The 12169-nt window shown below is 44.0% G+C and overlaps 1 protein-coding gene across 7 annotated transcripts in view; it reads left to right on the top strand.

Annotated features, from left to right (window-relative positions):
• Window positions 1-9236, top strand: part of FAM81A (family with sequence similarity 81 member A) — a 46426-nt gene extending 37190 nt beyond the window's left edge. For 6 of the 7 annotated variants that reach the window (XM_081170655.1, XM_081170656.1, XM_081170657.1 and 3 more), the window contains 2 exons: window positions 979-1174; window positions 2532-9236. In XM_081170655.1, the coding sequence (XP_081026781.1) occupies window positions 979-1174; window positions 2532-2638 (303 nt within the window). In that variant the 3' untranslated portion in view covers window positions 2639-9236. The remainder of the gene's footprint in view (window positions 1-978; window positions 1175-2531) is intronic. The other variant, XR_014002108.1, reaches the window with a different exon arrangement.
• The last annotated feature ends 2933 nt before the right edge of the window (window positions 9237-12169 follow it).

The raw sequence follows: 12169 nt of genomic DNA, 5'->3' as shown, positions 1-12169 counted from the left end.
AGGCAGCAGCAAACAGACTCACCATCAGCACCTGAGTCCACCAGGGGCCGGTGCTGGTCACCATGGTAGCCTTGCTGTCCTCTGAATTATTAAAACATTTTCGAGTTAATGGGATGTGCATGGTTACAGATGCTCGTTTTAATTATTTTTACTTTAAATAAATAGGTTATCCTTTAATGCAACAAAAAGTATGTTTATTCATAAGCCAGATGTTTAGCAGCAAAAACAAACTCCACTCTATTCCTGCAGATGTAATGTAGACTTTGAGTTGTGAGTTTAAACTGAGAAACTACTACTGCTCAGGGTATTCTTTTTATAAAAAGATCAGAGTTGCCAACTGTTTTTTGTTTTCTGCTCCAATATATCAAGAATGTAAAACTTCACAACTTAATAAATATACATGGTGCCTAAAGGGGGCCTCTGTAAGACCACTGAGTCCAAGGTCTAAAATCACTTAGCCACACCACTGCTATGGGCTCTGGAAATATATTGTTACTTCAACACCTCCCCAATCTTCCTATGCCCTCTATAAAATTGTTCTGAGGCCCCTCACTATACATATTTGATCCTAGTTTGTTTTAACTAAGCATGGTTAGAATAAAACACAGTTCCCTGATTTCAGATGTAATAGAAAACTATAGGTAGCTTGTCCGAAACCAAATCTGAAGCTTCCATTTTCCAAGGAGAATGAAAGGAGCATTCAAGCCTGAGATTTATTCTCATAAGAGGAAGCCAGTTCCCAATTTTATTTGAACTGAGTTTCAGCCTCCTGCTGTGCTGCCTTAATGCCTCCTGAGCCAAGCCATCTCACCTTTATCTGTGCCAGGGAAATCCTGCAAAAAACCCTTGCAGACCACAGGCCTTGGTTTGCGTGGGGTTGCGTGAGGGTTGCACTTCCTGAATGACTTAGCCTAGAAATTAACCATGTGGCAGTTTTATCTTATCATTGCAAGTCTTAAATTGTTTGATTGATCCCAGGAAATGGACAGCAGGGCCTTAGAGATGCAATTCAGCGAGATCCAAGGGAAACTTAATAAAATGGAAGACGGGCAAAAGATCACCACGGAAGAACACGGAGCAAAGAAGACCGAAGACAGAATCAACATCCAGCTCAGCAAGCTCCAGATGGATATTAATGAAGATATAAAAGAGGTGAAAGCCGAGGTTAATGCTGGTAAGAATGTGCTTATTGATGTAATAACCTGGCCAGTGTTGTGGCTCCCACTCAAAAATGACAACAGGGGCACTTTATTGGAAGTAAAGAAAACGAATGGTGTCAACTCAGCATTGGAGAAAGAGTGACTATCAGGGCCAAGGTTAAGGTGTCCAAATAAATATATAAATTAAAATTTCCACCAGCCCTGTTAGGCGGACTTTTTTCTGAAAAACCTTCCATGCCGATAAATAAATTGGGATTACTTTCATGGAAACCCTATCGGGATGCAATCAAGCTATTATCTGCCTGCTCTTCTGGACAGCTATACAGGTTCCTCTGCTCAAAATTAATCCAGCCATCAAGATCTGCATGTCAAATTTCATTGCACAAATGCTTTATGGGGCTAAGATTTGGGAAGCGGTATCAAATCAGAACTAGAAGCCCAACAAAATAAATTCATGAGGCAGATATTGGGGCTTCCACCAGCGACGCTGGCAACTCACCCCAGAGCCCAATTGGGTCTCCCCTCAATGGCAGCCAGAATCGATCTAGCCCATCTCAGATACTGGTGCAGGCTAAATGCCTTTGAGGACCATATCCTTACCAAGCTCTGTTGGTTAGAGCAACTAAGGACAGGTGGCTGGGCGCAAAAGTGTCATGATAAGCTTAGGGCTTACAGTCTCCAAATGGATAAATATTTAGTCCTCAGTCCATGTGACCAAAGAAATTGGATCTTTGATCAGGATGCCAACCAAGATCCATTATGGTTGCCCATTATTCTATTTGGTGCCCCCAAATCAAGATCAACCACTCAAGGCCCCATTACCTTGAGGTAGGGCGTTTGTGGAACTAAGATTCCAGCAGATGCCCTCAGAGTAATTAGAGGGGAGATACCTGGGAATTCCCCATATGGAACACAGGTGCATTTATTGATACAATCAAGCTGGGGATGTCGTGCATTTCCTGCTGCTTTGCCCTTTAAATTCACTGCACGGATAATTTATTTTATTATTGGTTCTTGACTGTTTCTCAGGCCAATCCCCCCAGAAGGTGACAGTTGAGCTCCTAGCTGATAAAGATCTCCAAATTGCACATCAAGTTCACTCTGGCAGCTAAGAAGTTCTAGATAGGTGAATGCTTCCTAATTTTAAAACCTCATACTATAATTTTTTATGTTTTAACTTTATAGGTCATGTTGCATGATTTCAGCCTTGATCTTATCCCCTGCTGTACATTGTAAAGGCCTTTGGCTATATACAATAAATTGATTGATTGAGAAAGCTAAACTGAAGATGAGACTTCCTTTTAGTGTCAGCATAGTTTGTTTAAAAATAAAAAAGATAGCAAATGTTGTTTCAATTCTTCCCCTGCTTAGGATTTGCAACCATCTACGAGAGCATTGGATCTCTGCGGCAGGTTCTTGAAGCCAAAATGAAACTGGATAAGGAAGAGCTGCAGAAGCAGATTCAGCAAATGAAGTAAAGGCATCTGAATGCAGCTCACCTGAGCAGCTGGAAGAAAAATGGATCTGGTCTGCCTATAATGTTGATCCAGGCTGCGATATAAATCTGATGGATGGACAGAGCTATGTGCTCCCAATCTTGTGGAGCTGTATGGCTACTGTAAATAGTAAAAAGACAGCATTGCTATCAAAAATACTTTTTACGGAAGACCTGTGAGGACCACTGCCCTGTAACTCCAGATCTAAGCTCCATTGACTCCAAAAGAGCTGTCTCACATAACTTGGGTCACAGATTTTTGTCAGGGCCTCCAAATGCTTGAGCAGAGCCATGTATTTCAACATGCTGAAGGATGCAAGATCTCTAGTCTGCAATTCAGGTCAATTCAATCAGTTGCATTCACTACCATGGGACTGAATTGGGTTTAAATCTGTGCACTTTGGCCATCATTGAGTTCCGTTGTGAGACATAAAAGTGCTAATCTATATTCCACTAAATTCAAGAGCAAAAATCATCCACTGGAGAACATCCAGAATCAGTCAGCTGGCAGTCATTGTGAGGATCCACCAGACCAGGTGTTTGCAACACAGCCTTCTGCTGAAGGTCTAATGCTCTATTGCATGTTACGGTCCTCCGTTGGTTTCACAGGTGTATATCCTGCCTTGTTTAATTTATTTATTTAAGACAGGGATGGGAAACCTGTGGTGTCCTTCCAGATACTGTGGGACTCCCATCCCTGATCAGTGGCCAGGCTGGCTGCTGGGAGTAGGGGGCCCATCTCTCTATTTACGTACCGCTTCTCAGCAAACCCCAGAAAGCGGTTTTACATAAAAATGTTAAAACAATAAGTATTAATTAAAACCACGTACACGTAAAAGAGACAAGCTACAGGGAAAGAAAACTTTTTGAATGTGAGATCTCTCCTTGCCTCTGGACAGGATAGTTCTTGGCCATCCTTCTGTAGATGGTTCTTGAGGGGAAGAGAGGCCACCTCAGCTTGCAGGGCGTGATGCGGCAATTGCCCAAGCTGCTCTGTCCATTTTCCATGCAAGGTATTGAGAAGGTTACAGTATTATTGCAAAAGGTTTGCGGCTTTCCCCATGAAAATTGTCTCTTAAAGCTCAATCCACAGAAAACCTGAATTGACATTTGCTCCAATTCAGCTTTAAACAGCAGGTTTTCAAAGGGAAAGCTCAAGGGAAAACAAGAACAAAACACTCAGACAGGGAGCGTTAAAGCTTCGACCTCTGCCTGGAAGGGGCAGAGCAAAAGGTAAGCGTGGATAAGCCCTGTCTGTTCCCAGGATCCTTAATTTCCCCCTCCTCCCCTTCTGGGCTGCTCTCTCTTGCAACTCTTGCATCTTCTTGTGTCTTATGCCTTCCTCCTGGCTCCCTCAGTCTCTTATTCCTGCCTTCAGAGCTTTTGCCTTTCTCCCTGGCTAAACTGCTCAGGTCTTTGCCATCCTCCTGCCAATCCCCTCTGTCATGGTAGGCTACCTCATCCAATCACTGCCAGAGGCCTCATGGCCACTTGCTTTCCACACAGGAGATGCCAGGGCCAATTCCCAGAAGCCTCTTTGATTAGAAAAGTATTAGTTAGTAGGATGATAGGCAGCGACTTTCCGGGGGTTTCAGGCAGGGAGTCTCTCTCAGTCCAACTGGAGATGCCATGAGGACCTCCATTGGACCCGAGACCTCCTGCAAGCAGAGCAGGTGATTTGCTGCTACCCCTTCCCCAAGTTCACAAGTCAAAGGGAAGACGTTTTGCTCTCAGAAACTCTGGAGAACCATAAGCTGCTCAGAAAGGACAACACTGGCCTAGAGGCAGCTGTGTATGTCCACCTCCACCAAATCCCCTCGTCTGTTATGAGACCCCGCTGCTCCTCAAAAAGCTCTCCAAGCCGTCTAGCCCAAGATTATCAAACTCCTGCCTCAGTTTCTCTTGGACAGTGTGAGAAAACCTCTTGGCCTGAGAGCTGAATGGTCTCTTGGCCAACCCTCCAAGGGACAGAGGCCGCAGTGGGCATGGCCAAACCACACATGTACAACACATATGTACTTGCATGCAAAGAGCATGCACACTAATTATGCATTCCCTCCCATTCCCTCCGCCCAGCAATTAGGCTGAAAAAGGGTATTTTGGCCTCTTTCAAGCCAAACTGCTGGAGGAGGCAGAGGTGTTCTTCCTGGAGGCTGCAGGAAGCAGCTTGCTCCATCCATCCTGCAACAATTGGGCTTGGTGGGGGAGGGACAGAAGACAGGAGCCAGCAGAAGACTTTTATCTAAGCCTAATTTTGTTGTGGGGGCTGTTTTCAGCCATGGGGGTCTCTGTCCAATGGGAGGGGAGTCTAGGGCTAATGCAGCAATGGGCTTCTATACCCATGCATGTAAAATTTATATATAGCCATGGATAATTGCTGCTGGAGAAACCAGAGCCTGTTTTTTTAATGCCGAGACCAAATCTATGCATTTTGAAGCCCCATTTATTTTTCACTGAGGAATTAAACACACCTGCAACCAGGGCTGGCCCAATGTAGATGTTTATCGCCACCCCTGTTCCTGATGTAAATCTTCACTCACCCCTTCCTCCCTGGCGGGGGTGAGGGAACCATTTTGTGGTTCGCCTCAAGGCAAACATGCCTTGGGGGCCAGCCCTGCCAGCAGCTGTTTCCCACTGAAATCAGAGATACTTAACACTGCACTGTCACTGCAAACCTTCGGTTTGTGTTTGAGCCTTTCTACAGGACCCTTTCCCTGCTGTTTTCAGCCAGAACAGCAGGTGACTCTGTACAGGTGCTTTGGCAAGCAAGTATTTTGACAAAACGACCTTTCACTTTATTTCACCCCCCCCCCTTCTCTCTCTCTTGTGTTTCATTAAGATTAAGGGTCAATTTTTTGTAATATCGCATGGTGCTGCTGGATATTGTGCAACATTTCCTTCTGATTTATAAGAGTACAGTGGTACCTCGGGTTACATACGCTTCAGGTTACAGACTCTGCTAACCCATAAATAGTACCTCGGGTTAAGAACTTTGCTTCAGGGTGAGAACAGAAATCGTGCTCCAGTGGCGCGGCGGCAGCGGGAGGCCCCATTAGTTAAAGTGGTGCTTCAGGTTAAGAACAGTTTCAGGTTAAGAATGGACCTCCGGAATGACTTAACCCGAGGTACCACTGTATAATGAAGAGATACGCCAAGTGAATAGAAAATGCAGAACTGTAGTGTATATTGCTTGTGCCAGTATCATGGCCATTTCAGAGACAGGGAATATGTTGGTGGGTCTGCCCCACTCATGGAAATTTAGGGAAGGGCCACAGCTCAGTGGAAGAGTAGATTCAATCCCCAGCATCTCCAAGTAGGCCTGAGAAAGTCTTCCCCCCCCACCCCACCCCCCGTCAGAGGCCCTGGACAGCTGCTGCTGTCAGTCAGTGTAAGTAATACTGAGCTAGATAGATCAATAGCCTGACTCATGTACAGTATATGACAGCTTCCTATATTCCTGATTTTCAGCTTTAATTTCTTAAAAATTAAACCTTTAGCCCTTTTAAAGTAAAAAATATACAGGCAGAATTCTATCAGAGGCTCTGTTAAGTCACAGACTTGCTCCCACCTCCCATTGTTTTGACCAATGAGCACAAAGGCACTGGTTTGACTGACATGTTTGATGTTTATTTCATAATTCTATTAAAATGTGATTTTATTACAATCTTGCATGGGTAAACAACTTTAGACATATTAAGTTAATTGCAACATAGGGCTTTCCTGTATTGCATGACGTACTGTGATTCCCCCCCCCCCCATATTCCCTATTTCTGGCTATGGGCTTCAGTCGCGTTGATTGCCTAATTTGGGGGACTCCTTGTGCAATAATCCCACCTGCACTGGATTTGGAATACCTGTAGGCTGGTCAACAGCAAAGCCTGATAGGTTTGTTCATTTGCAGTTTCTACTTTGATGGTTTAGCTGGTGGTGGGAAGAAGCCATGCAGAACAATGTTTCATGGCATCAAATGCATTCTTTCATTCATTTGTTAAATTTATATACTGCCCTTCATCTGAGTCTTAGGGATGTTATTGTTGGCTAATTAATTTACTGTTAGTAACAAATTTCTCAGACATGCTTTGACACTTTTCATAGTCCAAATTACTATCTCCAGATCAAGTCCTACACTTAACAACTATTTTAAAGGACTAAAATAAGCCACTTTTGATATACTCTTGGACTAAACTTGACTGACCCTTCTTTTCTTGCTGCCCATGGCATCCATTGTGCGCTGGCAGCCACAACACTTCTATTGAGCTGTGAGTATCGGCAGCACCCCATTATTTACCACAGTCACTGGATGACTGTAAATTCCTGCAAGCATGGCGGAGCTGTGTGGGTGAGCATTCATACAAGTTTAGTTCTACAGTGGTACCTCGGGTTACATATGCTTCGGGTTACATACGCTTCAGGTTACAGACGCCGCTAACCCAGAAATAGTGTTTCAGGTTAAGAACTTTGCTTCAGGATGAGAACAGAAATCGTGCTCTGGCGGCGTGGCGGCAGCAGGAGGCCCCATTAGCTAAAGTGGTGCTTCAGGTTAAGAACAGTTTCAGGTTAAGTACGGACCTCCGGAACAAATTAAGTACTTAACCCGAGGTACCGCTGTATTCCTTTTAGATTCCAGTGATGGAGTCTCCAAAATGCATGAAACACTTGCTCCAGAAGCAGAGGCATACCTAGGCTCCCTTGCACCCTTGGCAGGGAGCTGTATCAGCACACACACCCCGCCCTTGTCCCTTGTGCCTTCCTCCAGATTAGGAGCAGACTAGGGAGTGTGTGCATGTGCAGGCAGGCTCCTAGCCACTCTGAGCTATAGTGGAGAGCTTTTATTTTTGCATCCTCCTGGGCCTGCACCCTTTGTAGAGGCCCAGCTGGCCAACCCCTAGAAGGGAGAGAGGGGTGGCAGCAGGCCTGTCTCCCTCTTGTGGAGCACAGAGCCAGTGAGTCTCAGAGGGCAGCGCCTTCCCACAATCCAAGTGTGTATGTCCAGCCTCACTCGCTGCTTATGCACCAAACTCCGCTCTGCCCACAACTTTCACCTCCAACTTGGCAACCCACCAGGCACTTGGAAGAATATGAGAGCCATCACAACTGGTTGTGGGGCCGTGGGCTGCTCTGCCCACGACTGCCCTTCATTTTGCTTCCTTCTTGCACCAGCAGGATGGCACAGAGCAGTCTGACTTGCTCTGTTTTACTCTCGCAGGCATAGCTGTCAAGCGTCCCTTATTTGGCGGGAGAGTCCCTTATCCCAGCGCCATGTCCCGCTGCTGTCCCTTACAGATGAGGCTTCATTTGGCTGCTGGCTGGGCTTTCTGCCTTTGGCTCGGAGGGGCTCAGAAGCTGAACATACCTGTGCCCGGAAAATCCTTTATTTTGGCTGCTGATCCCTTATTTTCGAGACTGCTGGTCCCTTATTTTCAAATCTGTAAGTTGACAGCTATGCGTTGCAGGGGAAATCGGAAGGTACCAACCATTCTCCACAATTGGCTATGGCCTGAGCTCCCACTTGAGAAACTTGGTTCCTTTTAAGGAAACAGGCAAGTCCCACCAACAGTATCTATGCTATGGATTCTCTAGGAGAGAGTCATGAGCTGCAGAGGGACAGTTGTCTGGGACCCCCATTACTTTCAATGGTGCTTGCTCAAGAATTGGCTCATATCCATAGGTTGGAATGCATAAACTGCTCTTACACTCTGCGTGTGCAGATTTTAAAACCAGCTTACTTCTCAGTGGGGCCCAGTCAAATTAAAAGCTCTTTGCTTCAGTGCTTTGAGACTGCTCTGCCCTGTTGTTGGTACAATCCAGTCCTGCAGCAGCCCAGAAAATACTACAAGTACCTTACAGCCCAGTTTATGTTCTTGTTTGTGCAGCAGAACACACTTTTCAGGGTCGTTATCTGGAGAGCAGAGTGGGCCCCTGATAATACAGAAGGTAGAATCGTGTTATACCATCAGGTTGTGAAGAAAACATCGCAGAGGAAACACTTCACAAAACTAGAGCTGAGCATTTTTTTTCCTTCAGTGATAATAAAGTTCCATTATAAGAAAAATAATAAATTGTTATCAAGCGACAGTGTTTACCCACCAGCTGTGCACCTTGATTTGCAACATCTTGCAAAAGAGCTTACTGGAGGCTCTTTTGACTCAACTTTGTTAATGAAGTATAACTGCTGTAAAATTCAAAATCAAATGGCAGCTAAATCTCGTCCTGTTTACACAAAGCTAATGATAATGAATAAGCATTTCCAGGTATTTCTTCAACAGAATTGTGAGGGGAAAGAAATACATGTATTTTAGTTATCAATCTAACACATATGCAGCCATAAATATTAGGAGAAAGTTCATTTAGAGCTTTATAAACAATAAAATACAGTTTATTGGTATTGTAAAAACTATAACCGTGAGAGGACAAATGAAAACAGCAAATATGTATAGATTTGAATAATTTTTCCTGTAAAACTTTGCACAGACAATTAGATACAACTTAAGACATTCCAGTTGGTTACCTGGTTTTTGCGTTTTTGAATTATCTATTTTAAAAATCGTTTAAATCTGAATAAAATTGACATTTTCATGCTATACGTTATACTCTGTATTTTTTCCTGTCTCAACAAATAGTAATTTAAATCAGAATATGAATGGTAAGTTGCGGAATTGTTGAAGAGAAACCTTCTGTTCTGCAAACCCAGAATCTTGGATGTATGTTAAGGAGAGAAAGAATATGTTTTTTTATATATGTGTCAATCTGCCAACCCCAGGACCTTCAACAGGACCGTGTGCTGTTGTTAATATTTATTTAAAACTTTTGCAACTTTTAAAAAGCACAACAAAGCAATCAGCAGGATTAAATATAGCAATGCAGTAAAACAAAACAATGGCACAATATAATATACTCAGGGGCAGGCAGAAGGTAGATCATGCTCTTGGTATATCTTTTAGTGATTTGCAGTAGAATCATCAAGGTTCCCGATTCTCAATTGTTTAACAACAGTAATAACTCCCCACCCCCTCAGTCCAAATTAGGCTGCTTAAAAGAAGCAACTTTAAGGGAAACCAGGAATAGATTTTTGTATGAAAGGAATGTGACATCAGTTATGGAACTAAAAACAAATTCCCAGGCTAAGATAAACTGAGAGGTGCCCTGTTTCGTTATTCTCCCTCCTTTTCCTTAAGTTTTTATTTTGCTCTTGGGTGCTGGACCTCTGCCTTGTAGGAGAAAACAAGCGTGGCCCAGATCCATGCCTGAAAGTGTATTTTCCCCACAGAAGAACTAACCTGCAGAAGTAAAATTCACAAGATGCTGTGACAGCTCAGAGGTATGTTTCTGGTGATAAGGAAAAACAAAACCTGGGATGTGGGATTGCTCCGCTGCCCAGCTTGTCAGGGTGCCACTCCCCGCGGGTCCCTCCGGTCAGCAAAGAAAGAGTCTCTAGTCAAGTTAGAAGAAGCAAAACGGCAGTCAATAGACCCAATCTTTATTGTTGCAACAAGGTTCAAAACACACAGTGAGTAAGAACCCCAAGCAAGGGATTGTACAGACTTTACAAATTTCTCGCCCCTTTCCCATCATACACTTCCAACAGCATTATCAGTACATCACAAATTTGTCATAAAGAAGGAGTGGTTGGCATGTGGAAACATGAGCCTGTCACCCACCCCTGTCAATCAATCACCCCTATTCCCCACACCTTCTAAGTACCTGATTCCCTAAGAACAATTAAACTATTTACACTTGTCCTCTGGACTCTGGACTTTCCTGTTTTCAGGCTTTGAAAGTACCTGGTCTCAATCCACTCTACCAATGGGTTTCTGTCTGGGTCATTGGGAGTAGCCTCCTGTCTCCTATTGTGTTAATGTCTATATAAGGAGAATGTGACTGTACGCTTTGGAACAGAGGGGATTGGTTAAACCAGGGGCCAGCAAACTCTTTCAGCAGGGGGCCAGTCCACTGTCCCTCAGACTTTGTGGGGGGCCGGACTATATTTTTTGGGGGGGGAATGATGCAAGAGCACCACCAGCCCCGATGACTGCTTACCTGTGTCTTGCGAGCGGCAGGGGCTGACGGCGGAGGGACAATGAGCGGCGTGTGAAAGGACTCCGGAGAGGGGCTGCTTAAAATGGCAGCCGCTGCTGTTGCTGGCACCAACAAAGCCCAGCCCCCTTCCTCCTCTGGGCAGGGCGGGGAGAAGCCAGGAGGAGGGAGGGAGGAGGCGGTGGTGCCACCGCCGTGTGAGGGAGAGGGAAAGAACACGCACGCTGGCGATCCATGCAGCGATTCCCGGACCGTCCGTGAGCTGAATCCAGAAGGCAATTGGGCCTGATCCGGCCCATGGGCCTTAGTTTGCCTACCCATGGGTTAGACCAGTGATTTTCTATTAATTTCTGAAGGTTTGTATGTATTTTCTACTTAGCCAAGTTCAAAACAGACATTGTATCACTTTTAAGCAATCAAAACCAGAATGGATAAATTTTATGAACTCTACTCCCATTGTTGATTTGTCATGCACAGCACTGGAGGCACCCAGTGAACTGCGCAAGGCTGAGCTGCCTGTCCTGCAGGGGCATTGCAGTAACTTCCCTGTTTATTGCGTGTTCCAGACACTAAGGGCCGCTGTTTTGCAACATCTGATTAGCTGTCTGTCATAATCTAAGGATCCTGATCTCAGAAGACCGTTCAAGTTCCAAAACGTTTGAAAACTGAAAATTCAAAACGGAAATCTCAATACGGAAATGGTAAATAATTCATTTAATTATGTGCTTGAAGTCATGGGGCTTGAGACTCCACCTTTAGAACACTTGTGTTTATATGGCAGAAAGCCTGGAAGTTGGTTCAACATCCAAACATGTACATGTAAATAACATGTGCATCAACTCAGTAATGGAGAGTTGATTTTTTTAAAAAAGTATTAATTTTCAATTCTAATTTTGAACCCACATGGTTCGGATTAATTATGTGAGAATAAATAATAAACTTTGTTTCTAATAAACCTGTCACTGCTAAAATTCGTATGAATAAACCCGTGATGGAAATAAGTTATCCTGGTGTAAAAATAACTGCCCATAACTGTAAGAGTTTTTTCTTCCATAATAATTTTGCTTTCTGCAGGTAATGGGGGTGTCTGGAAACTCTTACTGCTCCCTATAGCAAAATGTTTTCTATTGTATTTGAATTAACAAAAAGATTCTCTTTCTCTTCCCTCCTACTGCCAACTAGCTAAAGGAAATTAAGCAGATAACAGGAACAGTTATAAATAAACTAGGCTGAATAAATTTTCTAACTTAAAAACTTTACATGGTTTACAAAAAAAAAGGATCGTCATTTTGGAAAACCCTTTACCTGTTTGTCATTTTTTAACCCCCTCCCATGCTAACTATGTTTTCAGTCCCAGATGCAGTTTTGTTCTCTCTGCAGACTTAGGTGCTCCAGAAATGCATCTCAACCCTCCAGGTTAATGGAAGAAATCTGCCAGGAAATCACTTAGAATAATGTGTTTATTGTATGCTTACGGCTT

The sequence above is a fragment of the Podarcis bocagei genome (genome assembly GCF_964188305.1).
Source record: "Podarcis bocagei genome assembly, chromosome: 14".
Classification (NCBI taxonomy): domain Eukaryota; kingdom Metazoa; phylum Chordata; class Lepidosauria; order Squamata; family Lacertidae; genus Podarcis; species Podarcis bocagei.
Note: the sequence above shows the minus strand (reverse complement) of the source record. Positions and strands in the feature narration are given on the sequence as shown.